Source organism: Mustela lutreola, chromosome 13 (assembly GCF_030435805.1).
Source record: "Mustela lutreola isolate mMusLut2 chromosome 13, mMusLut2.pri, whole genome shotgun sequence".
Lineage (NCBI taxonomy): Eukaryota > Metazoa > Chordata > Mammalia > Carnivora > Mustelidae > Mustela > Mustela lutreola.
Window position 1 is genome coordinate 484,191 of NC_081302.1, and position 19,669 is coordinate 503,859.

The window sequence follows — 19,669 nt, forward strand, 5'->3', positions numbered from 1 at the left end:
TTTTAGGGTAAGTCTGCTGGTGACACATCATCGTCCTTCCCTTCTCCTCCGTTTGGGACCGCTGGGACCCCTTCATTCCTAAAGAGTATTCGTGCTGGATTCAGGACTCGACATTTAAACACAGCAGCTCCCTTCTGTCCTTTAGGAACCACCTGTAACTCAAACGGCTTTTCTCCGACTGTTTTCTGGATCTCAGGTGTGTGTTTTCAATTTTCAGTTCAACGATGCTACGTCTTGGGCTGTGGGAGATTCACCCTGTTTGGGTTTTAATCAGTTTCTTCAACTTGCAGTCATGTCTTTTGCCAACTTCGGGGGTTGCCAGCCCTGCAGCCTCTCTCCTCTCCTCGCAGAACTCTGACAGCGGGGACGTCGTGCTGTCACTGCAGGCCTCCAGGGCCCCGAGCCACTGCACATTTTTTTCTGAATCTACTTCCAACTGCTCAGATCATGTCTATTATGTCATTCCAGGTCACAGGTTCTTTTCTCTGTCCTCTGCCTTACACAGCTAAATCCATTTGCTGATTTCTTGCTTTCACTCTTTTTTTAAATCTACAGTTTCCATCGGTTCTTCTCTGTATCTTCTATCTTTCCTTAAACTTTTTTTCAAGCATGTTTATTTATCATTGCTCACTCTAGCACTTTTATCACAACTGCCTTAAAATCTCCGATCCCGGGGCGCCTGGGTGGCTCAGTGGATTAAGCCGCTGCCTTCGGCTCAGGTCATGATCTCAGGGTCCTGGGATCGAGTCCCGCATCGGGCTCTCTGCTCAGCGGGGAGCCTGCTTCCTCCTCTCTCTCTCTCTGCCTGCCTCTCTGTCTACTTGTGATTTCTCTCTGTCAAATAAATAAATCTTTCAAAAAAAAAAAAAATCTCCAATCCCAACACCCCGGCCCCGTGGTAGCGGCACCTGCTGACCGCCGTAGCTCACGCTGCAACATTGCTGGACCTTGGTCTGCTGCATGACCACCAGCGAGACCCTGGACACTCTGCTACTCCATAATCCTTCATTTTAGCGGGCCTTCAAGGACCCTATCCGGCAGCAGAAGGGGGGCCCCCTTGTTACTGCCACGTGGGGGAGGTCTGGGCACCCCACACTGCCTGCAGCCCGCTCTCACCCCACGGCCTATCCAGGCCACGCTCTCGGCGCGCGCAGTGCAGACGGCTGTCCTCGCCCTCTCCTCCCCGCCGGCATGCACCCTGAGGTCGTCGTGCTGACCTGTGTGCAGCTGAGCATTCCACGGATGTGGAAGGTTATACTCAGTGACTTCTAGAAAGAATTCTTGCCTCACTTCAAAGCAGCGTTTATTCTGGGGACAGCACGGACGGCACGGTGCCTTCGGGCCCTGGCAATCGGGGTCCAAGGCCCAGACTATAACCTAACAGCCCTGAGTCTCACTGCCCTAAAATGCCAAAGTTGTGAATGAGAACAGTGTCCCGGAAAATACACAGAATTGGTTCATTAAAAAGTCATGAGTCTGAGCTAAAATGGCTCTATTCCCTCTGCATCTTCGGTTACTTGTTTTGTTAAAAAACTCTGAATCATCCTAAAGAAAATAAGGCGGAACAACTGCAGGAGCATTTTCTTCTTCTTCTTCCCAAAGAAACCTCAAATTTGGCTACACTTTCCCTCCTTCAGAGGGAAAACCCAGATGAAGCAACCCGTGAGATTCTAGGTCTCTGTGTACAAAACCCACTATTTTCATCAGGCTGTGACTTCGCTGTTTGGGAAAAGACTTCTGTGGCATGTCACCGTCACCTAACCGCAGAGAGGGGGCCCCGGGGAGCAGGTGTCACGGACCCGCTGCACAGACTGCCGAGGCCTCCTGGTTCTGGCCATGCGTCAGGCTGGTCTGGAGGGCTTGCCGCTGCCTGGGTACTCAGGCCCCCCGGCGAGTCAGCCCTCAGAAGCCTGGCGGTGGGACAGGCGACCCAGCAGGCGTGGGTGTGCTGCCAGACCAAGACGGGCCAAGTGTCCCCCACCCGGACACTGCCACGGTCCTCACACCAGCAGCACAGTTGGTCAGAAGCCCCTGGGCCCAGCGGGTCTCCACCAGGTGAGCAGGGGCTGGCGTGCTTTCCCTTCCAGAAAGTACCTCTAGACTGTATGCCTGTCAGTTCCTCAAAGACACAAGGTAGTCCTGAAGGGCCCCAGCCTGACCCCAACAACAGATCTCGGAGGACAGCAGCCTCCTCACCTCCACAAAACATCAGGAGTGACGGCAGGTAAAGACGAGGATCCTGGGAACCCTCACGTCTAGAACAGAGCTCCTGGCCCCTTTGGCACGGGGCATCTTCCGTGTCAGACGTGCTCCCCAGCAAGTGACGACCCGCAGGAGCGATGGCGGTGGGAGCCCCCGGCCGCCGCCCCCATCAGCTCAGACCAGGACCATCTCGGGCACAGAGCCGGGGTCAGACCTGCCCTGCACGCCTCACATCTCTGCCCCTGAAGGAAGTGAAAGGAACAGAGAACTGCTTCTCCTGCAGGGAAGCCCTTGACCTTGGTCGGTATCAGGACGGACAAGGACATGGCCAAGGGCATCCGAGAGGAGGGGCAGCGAGACGTCTGATAGCCGCTGTGTTTGGACAGCAGGGTGTGACCAGCAACGCCTGCTGCGTTCCCTGGAGCCTGTCTCCACAGCACCTTGACCTCTGGGGGAGGAGACTATAAAACCCAGAGGCGGCCCCTCTCCTCCCGGGCTGGGTGAGGGCAGCACCCCGGTTCTACAGGATGGCAGCACTGCAGGAGAAAAAGTCATGCAGCCAGCGGATGGAGGAGTTCCAGCGCTACTGCTGGAACCCAGACACGGGGCAGATGCTGGGCCGGACACTGTCCCGGTGGGGTACGTGCCGGCCAAGGGGTGTGGGATGGCGGGGGACACCGCAGGACAGTGGGGACAGCAGAAACAGTGGGGGACAGCGGGGGCGGTGGGGATGAGCGGGGGTGGGGGGTGCGGCTGGTGACAGCGGGGACGGCAGACAGAGCGGGGGACGGTGGGGCGGTGCTCTGAGGACATGCACAAGACCACCCACCAGCAGTCCAGGCGCCCAGGACCCAAGCCCTGCCAGGGCTTCTGGCCAGACCGCCCCTCCCTCACCAGATGACCCCAAAAGGCCATTTCATCTCTAATTCCCACGGACAGCAGACATCTACAAAGTGGGAACATCTGAGGGACAGCCCCAAAGGTTCAGCCTTAGATTTGAAAAAAGCAATTTTAAAGCTATGTTCCTAAAGCTTATGATTTTAAAGGACCTTTAAGTTAAGGGGTACAGAGCATCTCCTGAGTGAGAACGTTCTGGAACTTGACGAAAGTGATGGCGGACAGCACTGTGTGTGAAGGCGCTACAAACACCACTGATTCTTCATTCTGATGGAGAAGCAGTGTCACCCTGGGTCACAGGCCTCCTCTCTCTCCCCACAGTGTGGATCAGCCTCTATTACGTGGGTTTCTACGTGGTGATGACCGGAATCTTCGCCCTGTGCATTTACACGCTGATGTGCACGCTCGACCCATACACACCCGACTACCAAGACCAGCTAAAGTCACCAGGTAACAGGGCCTGTGGCTGGCGCCGGGGCACCAGGACCCCACGCGTCAGGGCAATGCTGGATCCCTCCAGAATGAACGCCGGGGGTCAGCCTGGAGGGGCCTCTCCTGCTGGTGGCCCCAAGGTTCTGGAGAGGCACACCCGGGTACAGACAGCCCCTCAGCTTCTTTTGAAGATGGTGACCCCATACTATAGTCTGACTTGGTTTAGTTTTTTTTTTTTTTTTTTAAGATTTATTTGTTTATTTGACAGAGATCACCAGTAGGCAGAGAGGCAGGCAGAGAGAGAGGAGGAAGCAGGCTCCCCGCTGAGCAGAGAGCCCGATGCGGGGCTCGATCCCAGGACCCTGAGATCATGACCTGAGCCGAAGGCGGAGGCTTAACCCACTGAGCCACCCAGGTGCCCCTGACTTGGTTTAGTCTTAATTATTAGAACAGATTTGGTGCGGAGACGGTCTTTACCTCACTCACCTGCTATGCGGATGACACACAGGACACGTCTGGGGAGGCGGACGAGACAGCAGGGAGGGGACGGAGAGTCTGTGGGGAGGAAAGGACACGCCTCAACACGGACGCTTCCCCTCCGGGAGGACCACTTCCAGGACCACAGGCTCTTCAGAACACGCATTTCTCGAAGAGCAGCCCGTCCGAGGGCAGAGGCCCGGCACGAAGGCCGAGCAGGCGCTCCCCCGAGTCGGGCCCGAGAGGAGAGGAGGTCACTGGTGACAACAGGACTCCAAGGCCTGGGGCAGAGAGACGGCACTCCAGGTCCTGGAGAAGGCGGCTTAGCCCAGCTGTCTGCACAAACCGAACGAGAACGGGCAGGAGCGAGCTGTGGTGGGGGACAGGCCGCGGAACCCAGGAAGAAACACGCTCTGCAGCGCAGTTACCCGGGCGCTCGCCCCTGCGCGTCCTGGACACGTCCTGAGGGAGCGCCGCCGCGGCCCCGCACTTCCCCAGGAGAGGCCAGAATGCGCGTCTCTTGGAGGTGGCAGGCGCGGGCCCCGGAGCCCGGGTAGACGTGTCTCCCTCGGCCGGTCCAGCTCTTCTGCTGGGCTCTCCTGTGAACCCCTTGATCAGTGATCACACACCCCAGTGCCTTGTTGGAGGTCATTTCTAGGGACAACCAACGGATAGCCTTGAGGGTTTCACCTGGTTTAAGAGCAGAACACACCACGTTACAAACCTCCAGATACACTGTAACGTGACCTGTCCAAAGCCCAGTGGGTGGGAGGGCCCCGGGAGGCAGAGAGAGGGCGACAGCTGCCCCTGACACGGTGAGCAAGCCGCGAGCCCATGGGGAGGGGCCGCGGCGGTGCACGCGTGGGGCAGGCACTTGTGAGCGGCGGCCGCTCTCTCCTCAGTCAGATCCCTTCCAGCCACGCACAGCTGCTACTCCCACAGCATCCGCGGAACGAGAGAGCGCTGGCTGACTGTTTAGAAAGTCCCGTCAACGGGACTGGCTTCCTGAGCTGTGGAACGTGCACACGGCCAAACACGATGGTCCCCGTGGACGGGAGGAGCTGAGCCTGACGAGGGCGCTGGGAAATGGAAGTCAAGTAGGACCGAGTGCGAGGACCCCGTCTACCAAATTTGTGACTCCGGTTTGCACGACTTCATGTGAACACAAGCGAGGCTACCCAGCAGCTGAGCAACAGTCCCGACGCCACACGTGCGCTCCTTTTCTCGTAGGGTTAACACGGCGTCTGAGTGCTCTCAGACATGCCCGAAACCAGTGAAGTGTCAAATGTTAATTCTGGCGACGCGGTTCGGTTCCCGGGAGGGCGGGTCCCTGCTGAGCTCCTGCTGCGGGACACTTGGCCGCAGCCTCCTTGCCCAGGGGCCCTTGAGGACCCAGGACTGGCCAGGACCACGGCAGCCCACGCTTGGCCACCGGGCCGGGACATTTCCGCAGCATTTCCGGGGCTGGGATGTGACCAGCCCTTTGGGGGGAACGGAGTAGGATGTGTGGTGCTCTCCCTCCAGGGGTGACCTTGAGGCCAGATGTCTACGGGGAGAAAGGCCTGGACATTTCCTACAACGTCTCTGACAACAGGACCTGGGTGCACCTCGTGCACACGCTCCACGACTTCCTGGCAGGTGACGTTTAAAACGCTCCCACCTCTGCTCCTCCCTCTTCTAAGACCATCTCAGGGAGGGTACGGGCTTCCCCACCCTCCCGCCAGCGGCACCACACCAGGTGGCTGTGGCTGGAGGTCGGCGCCCACAGGCTCATCTGTCCTGGCAGGCTACTCGCCAGCTTCCCAGGAGGACAGCATCAACTGCACCTCCGAGAAGTACTTCTTCCAGGAAAGCTTCCAGGCCCCAAACCACACCAAGTTCTCCTGCAAGTTCACAGCAGACATGCTGCAAAACTGCTCAGGTCTGACGGACCCCAACTTCGGCTTCGCGGAAGGAAAGCCGTGCTTCATCATTAAGATGAACAGGGTGAGCACACGGCGGGGCTACAGACCCCAGACCCAGCCGTGGCCTGGAGGGGCCTGAGTGCCCGGCCCTCGTGTGACCCCATGCACCCCAGCACAGGGACCAGGCTGGTAGGGCTGGGACACGCGCTGCAGCCCCTCCTACCCTGGTTCCTCCGCTAGGCATGCTAGGCCCATCGTGCTGGCTTGGGATCTGACCAAGCCAGTCGGGGCTGCTGAGGGCGGCCGCGTGCACACACAGCTCGCCAGCAGCCGGGCCACGTCCGGTGCCACGAGAATGGCTGGGAGCCAAGTTGAGCACCAGCTCCCCATCTGGGCCAGGGACCCTCTACCGGGCACGAGGGAGGCTGCACGGCGGTGCCAGCGAACCACAGGGCGGCATGGTCCCTCCAGCCATGGAGGCCACTGGAAGCCAACAGGGCAAGAGGGCCGGGGGTCTCTGCTCCCCGTCGGCCAGCAGGCATGCGGCACAATTAAACTTCCTTCCTGAGACACCTGGGGAAGCATCTGGAAGACACCCTCCAGGGTCCCCGCCCGGTCGCGACGCTGCTGGCAGAGGGAGCCATGCGCACCAGGGCAGAACTGTGGGGAGGGCGCAGGCGCACGCACGGCCGGGACGCGGGAGGCCGAGAGCCTGCGCGGGGCAGCACAGGCAGGCACCCAGGGGACCCGTCACAGGCACCGTGGAGCGGCAGAGTGCGCCAGCCACGGCTCGGACCCCCCGTCCAGCGCTGCCGTGTGCCGGCAGCCGAGACCACCGCGTGGGGCAGGTTCTGGCCACTCGGACAGGCCGCTCATGCACGCAGCTGGCAGGAGCCACACGGACGCCTTTTCCTTCCAGATCGTGAACTTCCTGCCCAGCAACAGCACAGCGCCCAGGGCGGACTGCGCCCTCCTGGTGAGTGTGTGGTCTCGCCAGAGCCAGTCGCCCCCGGATCCCCGCGGGCGCAGCCCAAAGTCGCGCGCCCCGCCCCCGCCCCGAGCAGCACCGCAGGGACTAACACCCATGAGGAAAGCAATCTCCGTCACCGTCCGGCCCAGGACGCATCGGGGACAGCGCCCACACTCACACCGTTCGGAGTGTTTGGTGCCAGTTTGGAAAAACCCACTAAGACTCAGCAGTAATTCCCTCCAGTTTTTCTCAAAACCGGTTTTAAAGCACGAGCCCCCCAAAACAAGCATGTCTCCACTGAGTCTCTTCCGAGGCTGATCTTCCCCCCGGGGGCTCCGCAGCGCCCAACCCCCCGCGCCTGCCTCGCTGTGGGGTGGGGCTGTGTCTCCTGGGACCGCCCACAAGTGCTGACCTGAGCTTTGAACAGACACAAGGTGTCCTCTGTCCATGTTCTGCCGAGCTCCGGCCACCTGCCGGGCAGCTCACACACGCAGACGCACGCACACAGGCAGACGCGCACACACAGGCAGACGCACGCACACAGGCAGACGCGCACACACAGGCAGACGCACGCACACAGGCAGACGTGCACACACAGGCAGACGCACGCACACAGGCAGACGCGCACACACAGGCAGACACACGCAGACACACACGCACGCGCACGCAGACGCCCGGAGCCTGCTTCACTGAGGCCCCGGCCTCTCCGCCCCCAGGACCCGCACGAGGACGCCCGGCCCCTCCAGGTGGAGTACTACCCGCCCAACGGCACCTTCAGCCTCCACTACTTCCCCTACTACGGCAGGAAGGCGCAGGTAGGCCGCGTCTCGGTTCTCCGACAACCGCCGCACACGTGTCGCAGACTGAAGGGCCGAGGAAGGCCCGCGACACTCCCGTTACACCGGGGACCAGGGGGACCGTGCAGCCCTCTGGGCGTCTCCCTACCTGAAAACACAGCTCCCGTGCGAAACACCAGTACCGAACCTAACGGTTCCAGGTTCCCAGAGTTTCCCGAATCCTTTCAGACAACCATACATCCACGTTAAAGCACAGCCTTCAAATCTCCCAATTTTTCTTATTTTTATGGTAATTTTCATCCAATATAATTTGCACTTGACGCATCCCTGGTGTCATCCCCCGAGCCCAGATGGGGATCCTTGTCCCTCAGGGGGGACCGCGCGTCTCCACACGGGCCCTGCGCGGGCCAAGCAGGCAGGCGCCCCGTCTCTGCCCCCCGACTGGCTCCCGTCGAGCCGCTCCTCATGAGGTCCTCCTCCATCTTCCCGCACGGGCTCCAGCCCCACTACAGCAACCCTCTGGTCGCCGCCAAGCTGCTCAATGTCCCCAGAAACACGGAGGTCCTCGTCGTGTGCAAAATCCTGGCCGACCATGTGACCTTCGACAACCCCCACGACCCCTATGAAGGGAAAGTGGAGTTCAAGCTCAACATTCTGCAGTAGGGGGAGGCCGGCCTGCCCCGCGGGCCCCTGCTGCCCCCCACCAGGCCTCCAGCGCTCCGCAGCCCGCCCAGGGAACGGCCGGCAGGCCCCTGTGCCCCAAGCACCTCGGGCAGAGTCCGCGGCCTCGCTCCCTCCTTTCCCTTCGACCCCGAGTCCGGAGCTGCGGTAACAACCCGGGCCAGCGTGGTAACTGCGAGGCAACAGCTGCCCGACCACCGGGCCCCGAGGACGGCTCAGATGGACGGCATGTTCCTCTCCGCAGTGCCGGCACCGTGTCACACGGACACGGCTCGTGCCCCCAGAGAACAGGACGTACGACGAAAATGGGCATCCTGAAGTTTGCTCCTACAGAACGGAATTCCTAAACTGTAAAAATCAAACATTAAAGTCACTCTTACTCGGGCTAAAGCAATCATGTCTTTTCTGATAAGGGGAACACGTAACAACAAAATCCCTTTCTCTTTGGAAATCTTTTCAAGTTTCACCCCCCCACCCCCGTCCGGGAAATTCAGACGAGGCCGCAGCGGGGCTGTCCCCGGGAGCCCGCCCACCCGCAGGAGGTGAGCAGGGGGCAAGAGGGCGTCACATGGGCTGCGCCCCATGGGAAGCCACGGACACAGGCCCGCCCTCCAACACCCAGGGACGCGCGGGCGGCTCACTCCAGGTCCTGCACCAAAGCCCGGGACGAGAGCATCTGATCAAACCAACACACTCTCCCGGAGAGCCCCTGCCCCCAGCCACTGCACGACCTGGTGTCCTGACCCACGCAAGCACCAGGTGCCATGTCACCTCCCAGAGCGACACAGTCCCTCACAGCTGAGGGTGAGAGCCTGTCGGACCCCAAGGACAGGCTCCCTCTGCGAGCGGCCCCACCCACGCCAGCTCCGCGGGTCCCACGGGGAGGCCACCTTGGGCTCGCGGGCCCACGGCACCCAGTGAGCACGGAGCCACCGGGCCACCACCCTCCAGCGCCTGCTGCCCTCAACAGCAGACGGAGGTCACGACCGGCAAGACCGCAGCGGCCGCCCCTCGCTCCGTGGCACCGCGGATGCCCCGGCGCAGGCGACAGTCCTCCACCGTCCACACCCCTTTGCGGCCCTTATTCACCGTACGACCTCGCACCTGAAAGCCAAACCCCCGACCCTGTCTCAACTGTGAGGGCCCGAGAGGGACACAGGGTCGTGCCCGCAGAGTGCACGGTGGAGGGCGGCTTCGGTGTGTGCCCCGGGCCCCCCGTCCGGCCTGGTCGCCTGCCCTCGCCCGGAGAGAAGCGAGACCGACACGGGAGACGGAGTGACTTGTGGACAAGAATCTGGAATCAGAGGAGCAGAGAACTTGTTTAAAATGCCCATGCGCGTTTTATTAATAAAAACTAACAGTGCCAAGTTAAACAAGTCAAACAATTAAAGTCTCTTTATATTCCATAAAATATTACAGAAAAGTTTATTTGTGTTTCAATAAAAAGACTACTGTTTAGAACAGGCAGCTGACGGCAACTGTGCGGTTAATGGGTTTTTGTGAATAAATTTTAAAAGGGACTACTTACTGCCTGTCCTGAAATTCCTTTTTCTTCTTATAAAAAAAGAACTATTAAAAATGACTGACAAATTCTGAGTTAAAAAACTGTTAGAACATTCTCTCTATTTAATGTCGACTTCATCACAGATTACAGGAGGTGCCACGAAACAAAGACGACGTTTGTTTCAGTTCGTGTCCTCAGATGACAGACGTGCTGGCCTGTGAACAACGACCCCAGAGTCACGCCTGCCTGGGAGAAATCAGGCGGCCTCCCCAGCGGCATGCGTGCCCGAGCCTCCCGCCGCGGTCGCTGCCGCACCAGCAACGGCAGGAGACTCTGACCGAACGAACAAAAACAGAAACAGAACTTCGCGATTTGCTGCAACGTAGAGAAAAGTATAAACTGGACGGAATCACAGTCAATATAATTTAAGGGAAAATAGTCACGATACAGCTGATGGCGCCAACCAGGAAAAGCAGAGCCGCCGTGCGCCGGCCCCCCCCGATGCCCCGGGATGGGCGGGCACCGGCAGGGGCCGCACGCCCCAGCAGACACGCGGCAGCCCCACGGCGCACCGGCGCGGCCCGCCCCGGCGACCCGACCGGCACGCCAGTGCCCCGGCGCGCTCGGCAAGGACGGGGAGCAAAGGGAAGGCTGGGTGAGGACAGACAACGGAGACACAACCCTAGACAGCGGGGAAGGGGCCCGAGCGGCCGCTGGCGTGGAGACACCCCACCGCTCCCCCCGAGACCCCGCGGGACACGGCCCTCGCCTGCTCGCTGGAGCCGCGTGGCCGGTCAGCAGCTCGCCGCCGGGTCCCGGGGGGGAGGCCAGAAAGAAACACACGCCGCAGCAGAAGCAGCCGCAGCAGAAGCAGCCGCTCCCGACGCCAGCGCTCCCGACGCAGACCGCGAGGGCGGGCCGCGGGCGGGCGTCAGTCCTCCTCCTCGTTCTCATTGAAGTCGTCGTCGTCCTCTTCGTCCTCCCCGACGCAGGACACGGGGGTCTCCACCCGGGAGCCGCTGTACTGGGACCCGCTGGAGCTCGTGGCCAGCATGCCGTCCGCACCATTGGTCAGGTCACTGAGGACGAGGCGAGACAAGGCGGTCAGGCAGAGCAGAGAGCCCCACGTCCGCACCAGCGCACCCGGCACCCCCGCGCCCGGCCTCCGAGGCCCCGAACCGAAGCAACACCGGCTGCCGCGGGATCGGTGATTACGTCACACACAAAACCCCACACGCCAAAGCTGGAGACCACAGCTCCTTCTTCCAGGCTGTGTACTTGGGACACCCCGGATCTTCAGAGGGGGCGCAGCTTAGGAAAAAGGGGCCCCAGGAAAGGACAAGGAATCCTCCAAAGCAAGGCTCCCAGCCAGGAGCGTGTGGGAAGCACCCAGCAGGGTGTGTAGGCGTGTGTGTGCACGTGTGGTCTGTGTACGGCGTATGCCTGTGTGCGTGTGTGCGCATGTTGTTAAAGTGTGCCGTGTGCTTGACTATGCACGTGCTGTGTGCGCATACGTGTGCAGGTGTGGGGTCTGTGCGTGTGGCCACGTGGTGCGGTTTGCACACACATGCCAATGACACCCTCCGCTCCCCTGGAGCCAGCGCCGAGCCCAGGAAGCTGAGCTGTGACAGGTGAGTCTCATCCAGACACTCTGCGAGAAGCCACAGCGGTCCACCAGCCCAGGAAACGGCTCTCGCTGAAAGGCAGCAAGGTTGGCAGGGCAGAGCCCAGGGGTCTGGGGGGCAGGGCTGTAGGGCCGGTGCCTCTGGGAAGCAGGGCTGCTCAGCCCTACACCCTGGTCCTCGGATGGGCGTCTGGAACCTGTCGATGTTGCCGCTGTGCCCATGGGAGTCTCAACAGGGGACATCTAACCTTTCTGCTATCACGACTGGGGGGCCACTGGCATCTGAGCCCCAGGGTACGTGTGACAGCCAGCTGGCCCCTGTGTCAACAGCACCTCAGGCAAGGTCCTGGCCTACAGCAGAGAGATTCTCGGCTGGGATCCTGAGCAAAGACCTCTGGGCTCAGGTACCTCCCAGCACCTGGCACAGTGGCCCAGACACTGACCGTCAGACAGCATCCTGGGGCCCCTGTGCTGACAGCCGTCACCCACAAAGTGCACGTGTCCCCCATGTGTAACCTGCTCACAGAGTCGTCCTCAAAAGTCATGGGGATTTCTCGGTATTTGAGCAGCAAAAAAACATATTCTAAGAAACGTCAGATGTTAAAGGGATGCGAGTCGAGAACTTCAAGTTCAACAGAGACTCCAGGCAGGCACCTCTCACAAGCACACAGGGTCTCGGGTCGCCCAGAAGCCTCAGGCTCTGCTACTCCACTGTAAGGGCCCAGCCGCTGCCTCAACAGGGCAGACCCAGAAGGGCAGAACCGCCTGGGAGACACAGCTCCTCTACACGAGAGAGGGAGTCTGGGGCGTGGGCTACTGGGCATGGCTCTCACCGGGCAACACAGAGGGGAGCCCCAGGTGGACAGCACCCACACCTGCCACAGGCCAGAGCTCGGGCACCAAGAAACACTTTTCTTTAACATGCAACCAAATGTATATATCTTAATGCCCTTTAGCATTTAGGAACATCATACAATAAACACTGTTCAACATTCCACTCGTTGACAACGGAACTACGCATCTGTGAAATCCAGCCTAGCAAGAAAGTCGGAAAAGGCAAATAATTCAGCCATAAAGCCGCTTCAAACTGCATCCAAACTGCCCAAGAAATTACCGTCTTCAAAAAAGAATGCCAGTCTCTGCACTGATTTTTCTTCTGAAATGGTGGTGAATTTACTCGCCTTGTTACAAACCTGGAGTGAGCCTCGAAAACTTGAGCCAATACCTGAATCGCGACTCTGAGAACACCCAGCGCGCAGCACGGCCGACTGACACTGCACGCACAGCTGGAGGGCTACCGGGAAAAACGGAGCTGATCTCGAGCCAGACACCCCCCAAAGGACTTCAGGGATGACCCCACGACCAGACCATCTGGCAGCACAGGCCGGGAGCCTCGCCCACATCCCAGAACCCTGGAGCGCGAGCCGGCCACGGCACGCTGTGCCACCCACTAGCATATCCATCCATTTTGTTGAACCTACAACTGCTCATCCATCCCGTATTTTAAGAAATTAAACATCTATTAACATCTAGAGTTGATATAAGATAACACATATAACATGACATGACAGGAAAGCTAATAAAACCACTGTTCGGTTAATACTTAATACAGAAATTATCTTATCATCTTTAAAAAACCTAAGATAAATACCCAGAAACGATACAATTCTGCTTTGTGGGACAGCCAGATCGAAGGCTCGCTCACACTGATTTAAGTAGAACAACTCCTTCAGTAACACAGAAAACATACATCCAATAAACAGTAAAGAGGAGAAAAAGCAGCTCCCGGTGGCCCCGTCGGTGAGGCATCTGCCTTCAGCTCAGGTCACCGTCCCAGGGTGGAGTCCCGTCAAGCCCCTGCTCAGCAGGGAGTCTGCTGCTCCCTCCCCAGCTCATGCTCTCGCTCGCTCTCTCTCTCTCTCTCTCTCGTTCAAATAAATCAAATTTTTTAAAAAAACCAAAACAAAACCAAAAAAAAAAAGCAGAGAACACAGCTTTATGCACAGCGTGACCTCAAGTACGTTAAGCAGGAACAGAAAACACAGATAAGAAACCCCCGGCCCATGGGGCACCTGGGTGGCTCAGTGGGTAGGCCTCTGCCTTCAGCTCAGGTCATGATCTCAGGGTCCTGGGATCGAGCCCTACATCAGGATCTCAGCTAAGCAAGGAGCCTGCTTCCCCCCCTCTCTCTGCCTGCCTCTCTGCCTACTTGTGATCACTCTCTCTCTGTCAAATAAATAAAACCTTTAAAAAAAAATTAAATTAAATTAAATTAAATTAAAAAAAAAAAAAAAAAAAAGAAACCCCCGGCCCTCGGGCTGCCTACAGGCGGCTCGGGCAGTTTGGGCCGCGTCACTGCACGCTACTTTTTAAAAAGTCAACCACGTGTCACTTGAAGTTTCAGGGGGAAGAAACCATGAGAAAGAGGCTCCTGGTCACCCACGGTACAGGCTACGGTAGACCCTGGGGCACACAGCCCGAGAGAAGCCCTGCCGGGAGCGGCCGACACCGACAGCACGGCCAGTGGGGAAGTCCCACCCTCGCGCCAGGAGCCGGCCGGAGCCGTGGAGGAGGACGGACTGTCTGCAGGAGAGCAGGGGCTCTGCCCACCCGCTCGGCCCAGAGCCGCGGTCACCTGGCAGAAAGCCGCATGCCATTCGAGGTCGACACCGACGACGTGACGAACACCCCTCCAAGGGGTCCCTGAGCCATCTCTGAAGGGAAGAAAACAAAGTGAAGGTCACAAGCGAGGCTCGCGCTGCCGCAAGACGGGTCCAGGCCAGACAGCTGACCTGCTGGTGGTTTCTCTGCAGGGACGCAGGCCGTCCTCCCAAGAAGGCACCCAGACCTTCATGGACATGATCGCCAATGACCACGCAGCTGTGCCGCGGAACAGACACTGTCAGAAAGTGGAAAGTGGGGCCAAGGGCAGGAGGACCCCTGACGCCCTGGAGACGGCGCGCACCAGGAACACGGCCAGTGTCCGCGACCTCTGTGGAGCGCCGGCTGGGAGCTGGTGCGGTCCGATCCAGCCCAGCGGCTCTGGGGGTGGGGGGACCCACACCACAAAGTGGGGCAGCGCCAGCAGCTTCCTCACCACAAAGCGCCTGCCCTCTGTGGCCCCGACCCCGCCGCTCAGCACAGGAGTCCCCCACACGGCTCCCGAGCAAACTCCTCCTCCCCCCGCGTCAGGAGGAGGCAGCGCGCCTCACTCCTCGGAGTCTTATCTGGGTTCCCCGGCTGCGAAGGCCAACCACCCCCAAAACAGCACGGTTCCCACGGGGGTCCCACCCCCGAATCTACCTGTCCCCACTTCTGGTGCCGAGTGCGAATTCAGCCTCAGCAAAGGCTAGCCGCACGTCCAGACCTGAGGTCCAGCCCCACGGCCACCAACAGAACCGGAGGTGACAGACCTGTCACGTAAGGTTCCAGTGCTTTCGGCACCAAGCTTCTCGCCATCTTCAGGTCCTCGGCGGAGCAGCTCCCGGACTCCAGCCCGCAGGCCATCCCCATCCGCTTCAGGACCTCTATGTCGTCATGGATCTCAAATGTGTTGTCAAAGTTGAATAGGTACTCGAACCTGGGGGCAAAGTCACCGTCAGAAAAGGCATCACTGGCCGTGTTCATCGCGGCACAGGCCCCAAGCAGAGCCACCCCCCTCAGCCAACCTCCCTCAGACACCCTCTTTACCCACATCCTCCAAAACCCATCCACTCAGAAGCGCCAGAGCGTCACAGAGACGCCGCGCGTGGGACGGCCTGCCTCCCCCCGCGCCGGCGCAGAACGCCGACCACTCTCTGCACAAGGGTTCGACGGCTGTGCCAGTGACAACCCTGACGGGTCCCAGGGCTTCCTTTCACAAGACAAACGCGAAACCAGGGATGTGAGAAATAAGTCTGTGACTCTGTTGCGCCAAATGACAAGTAACGACAAGTCAGATACGTCTCTGACGAAACGAGCGGACGCACCGCTGACCGTGACAGCGACACTCTCCACCGACCTGAGGCTCAGCTAGGACCCTGAGTGGGGGGGTGGGCACCTGTCACGGGACCTACTTGTCATTGGAAATGCTACAGTCGATCACGGTCTTCTTGCTGGTGTTGACGATGATGAAGGGCAGGTGGATGACGGAGTTGGGTGGGGGCGGCCGGCTGGCCTGCTGCTCCGCCTGCCGGTTCCTCTGCACCAGATTCTTGAAGGCAATTTGCTAAAAAAGATGAGCCACCAGCATGCTACTCACACCAGCTGCCTTATCCACGGGCGTCCCTGACAACCGTGCCCAAGCCCACAGGGCAGCAGCAGGGGTCAGGCCCCCCGAGAGCTCAGAGCGATCCGCCGGGGGAGAGAGCGAGCGCACCCGACCATCAAACACCCTAGGGGGAATGGAGGCGGGAGGCAGGTGCTCACGCTGATGGACAGAAACCCCTCGCAGGAGGGTCTCGAGAAGAGCATCCGTGCTGGAGGCTACGTCCTCCTGCTCCTTCCTCATCCAAGAAGGCGGACATTTGGCGAAGTACCCGGTGCCTCCCGGAGTACCTGCCAGCAGCAGGCCCGCCGGCACGGCGCTCTCCCTGGGGAAAGCCTTCACACTTCGCACCTGCATGCGAACTCCCCTGCGGTAAAGCCAGAAAGTGCCCCTCCCACCGCAGCTGGCCCCCCGGCACCGTGCCCCGAGGGGGACCATGAGGCTTGGTTTCAAGTAGCTCCGTGTGCTGCAGATGCCGCAGAGAACCGAGCAGAAGAGGGACCACTGCCCCGCGACGTGTGCCTGTACCTCTCCTGCGTCCCTCAACCCCAAGGCCGCTTCCACCCCCTGGAGCGCTCCCGGTCCGGAAGCCTCCCTAGGGCACAGGGGCTGGCTGCGGTGCCCTGTGGCTGAGCACACCCAGCGAGGCAAGACACACACCCTTCACCATGGCCTGGGGGTACTGAGCCAGCACATGTCCCAAGCCCCTCGATGACAGCACCCCCCCACCTTTATCATCTGACAGCGGCCACTAGGCCTGTCCTCAGACCCTGCGACACGTCCCCCCAGGGTCCCAGGGCTCCCCCATGCCCCCGCCACAGGCAACAAACCGCTGCCAAGCCGTGCTCCCTTCCTTGGCCGGCCACTTCCACAGCAGCTGAACCCAACCCCAGGCCCCGGCCAGACGGCCCCAGCACTGCACAGCCTCAGGCCAGGGACTGGCCACACCCTGCAGCAAGCTCCTGGTGCAATCTGTGTTTTGCTTCCAGCCCTGAATGGGCATCTCCAGATCCCCGCGGAGAAGACGCCCACCCTTGGGGCGTCCTCTGCAGGTGCGGGCACAGAGACACAGGCCTACCGGCCACGCACGCTGACCTCTGCCCCACAGCTGCCACCTCACACCCTGGTCTGGGCTCCGGTCCTCAGAACGCATTCCTGCCCCAGGGAAGCTCTGGGCCTTCCAAGCGGCATCCCTCCCACCGTTTAGACTTTGACAAGCAGCACACACGGGCCGTGGGCTTACTGCTCACGCACGCTCTCTGTAAGCGTCTACAGCACCCGCACAGAAGCTCAGCGGGCGCGTGTGAAATTGCATTCGAGCTCTCAGTGCAGAGGCCGTCCGCGGTGGACACGCGCCCACGCCGCAGACAGTGCTGAGCCCCACACCTGGGCTCTAGGACCGCTCATCGTGAGGGCCCGTAGGAGGTGGACGACGGTAACACCCAACAGCTAGGACAACCCGCCCTCCGTCCCCACACGAGGCAGCACGGAACGTGTGCCAGCACGCTGCTCGGAACCTTCTGACGCGTCCGGGCAGCAGATCCAGGGGCACAGGGGACACCGTGGCGGCAGGATGAGGCCAGACCGGCGGGGAGCAGCGCCCGTACCTGCAGGATGAGCTCCTGGAGCTGAGACTGCTTCTGCTTGATCCTTTCAAGCCGCCTCTGCCGCTCCACCTTCAGAACAAGACGGAGGCGTCATGACACAGCCACCAGCACCCCCTAGGGACGAGCTCGCGGAACCCTTCGCCCCAGTCTAACGAGGGGATGCAGGTGACCTAGAGCCAACCAGGTGTGGGGACGGGACCCACAGGGGTTTCCTCCGCCTCCCACTGCACCCTCTCTCCACCTTCTCTCGTCTTCTGGACGTGACGCTCTAAAACTCGAACCCCACCAGCCAGGATTCAGAACTTCCTATGCTGGGGTGCGCTGCCCACTGTGGGCCAGACGCCTCCTCATCGGTGCCCGCAGAGCGCAGGCAAGCTGGACGGACGGTGGGCAAGCGGCGGAGCCCTGGTCCGGGCCAGGCACACACGCACCAGACCCTGAGCAGGCACCCTCGGGACACACAGCAGCTGTGGGGCAAGCGTACAGGGGCGCGAGGGGAAACGAGCTGGGCCGCGCCACCTCTAGGTTCCGGCACTCCTGAGCCGAGTTGGTGGGCAGGCCGATCCACTTGATCTCTTTCTTCTCCTTCGAGATGATGTTCATGGCCATCAGCACGTTCAGGGCATCGTAGACGCGCCGCCGTATGTTCTTCTGGTCATAAGCCTGCTGGGCACGGAGCATGAGCTTTCCACACCGTCCGGGACACTCCCAGCACATCCCCACTGAGCCCGAGGAACAGGGAGCTGCGCCGGGGAGCCGGGCCCCGCGCACGACCACATCTGGGAGGGGAGGATGTCGGGCCGCAGACAGGTCCGGAGAATTCTCTCAGATTGTTCTCTGAACTGTGGGTCTCCCGTTGTTTCAGAGAAACCCAGGGCGGGCCGTGCGACACCGGGGTGTGTGCCCACCGCGCGGCACATACTCACGGACTCGTTTGGTAGGATGTGGTTGTCGGCGGCACTGAACTCTGCGACCAGCTCGTCGGCCACCTCGTTGTAGGACGTGGTCCCCTTCCTCTGCACCTTCTCGCACACCTTCATGGAGAAGTGCCGCAGGCCCTTCCCGTTCTTCTCCCCTTTCCTGTGTCGCTTCCTTAGAAAACACAAAGGAACAGCAGTGCCCTCAGCACCCCCGCACCGGCCGCCGGGGACACACGTTCACCCACAAGGCTAGCAAGCTGGGCACGGGCCGAGGCCCCACGCGCAGCCCCGGGGACCCAGCTCGTCTGTAGAGCGCACTGGGCACAGCCATGGGGCCAAGACACCAACGGTTAAGTGGCCAGGCCTCCTATCTGCATCCACTCCCAGAAAACACGGGGCCTCGCCCGGAAGGGCAGGAGCCGCCAGTGCGTATCTACTGCGTCCTGATACACCAACGCTACTTCTTAAAAAGATGGCCACGATCATAGGAACTGTGGAGATTTTACCGCAAATTTAAGAACTTCTTAAAGAAAATTTGAGCAGGCTGCGAGCCAAGGCTATATGGAGACCATGACGGCCACGTGGCAGCGGGCACCCGACCCTGAAGACCACAGTGAGCCTCAGAGCACAGGAAACCCAACGGCTCAACTGTTTAAAGCACCACGTCAAGGAAAAGGTGGCTCTGAGTTTCTCACGATGACTCAGGAAATCACGATTTTTGCTTTAGAACCAATACATACGTAAATCCAAAAAGCTTTGTTTTTGTTTTTAAGGAAAGTCACAGAGCTGACCTCCGAGTAAAATCGTTTTCTCACGAGGTTGCTTTACAGGGAAGAAGGGTCCAGGTGACCGTGTGGTGGGACCCTCCCGTGGTGTCGCCCAAGGAACGGCAGCCAGAGCTGCCGCGAGGGTCGTCACACGTGCACGCTGTCCCCTAGACGCTACTTTCCAGTGCAGACAACGGAAAAAGCACCCGTCACCGCAGTGCTGAGAAGCCAGCTTCCTCCTCTTCCTCCACCGCAAGCTGCCCCCCTCACAATGCCGCCACCCCCGGACCACAGGGAGCGGCTCCCCTGCAGCCAGACTTCTCCCCCGCGAGGAGAAGTGCGCCCTGATGCCCTCTACCGCGGGCGCGACGGCCGGCCCGCGTGGCGCGGAGAGCCGGGGTTACGATTCTAGGCGATGTGCTCACCCGGCAGACCAAGGTGAGGGGTCTGAAGGCTGGTTCTGTGAGACAAAGTGAGTGTTAGGGGTGTGTGGGCTTCCTACCACCAGAGTGTTGGGCGCTGCAGGTCTCTGAGGCGTACCAATTACCTACAGTCAAAAGAGACAATTCAGAACACAATGAGACATCCCCGCGCGCACCTGCCGCTTCACCGCTTCCCATCCGCCACGGGCACCGCCGAGC

General features: G+C 60.2%; 2 protein-coding genes across 6 annotated transcripts in view; one reads left to right on the top strand and one right to left on the bottom strand.

Annotated features, from left to right (window-relative positions):
* The first annotated feature begins 2,690 nt into the window (after positions 1 to 2,690).
* ATP4B (ATPase H+/K+ transporting subunit beta) lies at positions 2,691 to 8,744 on the top strand. The gene is made up of 7 exons (XM_059143836.1): positions 2,691 to 2,841; positions 3,421 to 3,549; positions 5,533 to 5,646; positions 5,795 to 5,994; positions 6,832 to 6,888; positions 7,599 to 7,697; positions 8,181 to 8,744. Exons 1-7 carry the CDS (start codon positions 2,730 to 2,732, stop codon positions 8,340 to 8,342), a joined length of 873 nt encoding a protein of 290 aa, XP_058999819.1. The 5' UTR covers positions 2,691 to 2,729; the 3' UTR covers positions 8,343 to 8,744.
* Positions 8,745 to 9,677: 933 nt separating this feature from the next.
* Positions 9,678 to 19,669, bottom strand: part of TFDP1 (transcription factor Dp-1) — a 43,882-nt gene continuing 33,890 nt past the window's right edge. For 4 of the 5 annotated variants that reach the window (XM_059143832.1, XM_059143833.1, XM_059143831.1 and 1 more), the window contains exons 5-12: positions 19,454 to 19,575; positions 18,268 to 18,433; positions 17,861 to 18,004; positions 17,342 to 17,410; positions 15,544 to 15,695; positions 14,902 to 15,068; positions 14,124 to 14,202; positions 9,678 to 10,943 (exon numbers count right to left, since the gene is read on the bottom strand). In XM_059143832.1, coding sequence (XP_058999815.1) covers positions 10,796 to 10,943; positions 14,124 to 14,202; positions 14,902 to 15,068; positions 15,544 to 15,695; positions 17,342 to 17,410; positions 17,861 to 18,004; positions 18,268 to 18,433; positions 19,454 to 19,575 — 1,047 coding nt within the window. In that variant the 3' untranslated portion in view covers positions 9,678 to 10,795. Of the gene's footprint in view, positions 10,944 to 14,123; positions 14,203 to 14,280; positions 14,369 to 14,901; positions 15,069 to 15,543; positions 15,696 to 17,341; positions 17,411 to 17,860; positions 18,005 to 18,267; positions 18,434 to 19,453; positions 19,576 to 19,669 lie in introns of all 5 variants that reach the window. The other variant, XM_059143834.1, reaches the window with a different exon arrangement.

Excerpts from the sequence above, each read along its gene's own strand:
- ATP4B (XM_059143836.1), top strand. The coding sequence starts at position 2,730 with ATGGCAGCACTGCAGGAGAAAAAGTCATGCAGCCAGCGGATGGAGGAG. Across the intron at positions 3,550-5,532 it reads AGACCAGCTAAAGTCACCAG|GGGTGACCTTGAGGCCAGAT; the intron begins GTAACAGGGCCT and ends CTCTCCCTCCAG. Across the intron at positions 5,995-6,831 it reads TCATCATTAAGATGAACAGG|ATCGTGAACTTCCTGCCCAG; the intron begins GTGAGCACACGG and ends TTTTCCTTCCAG.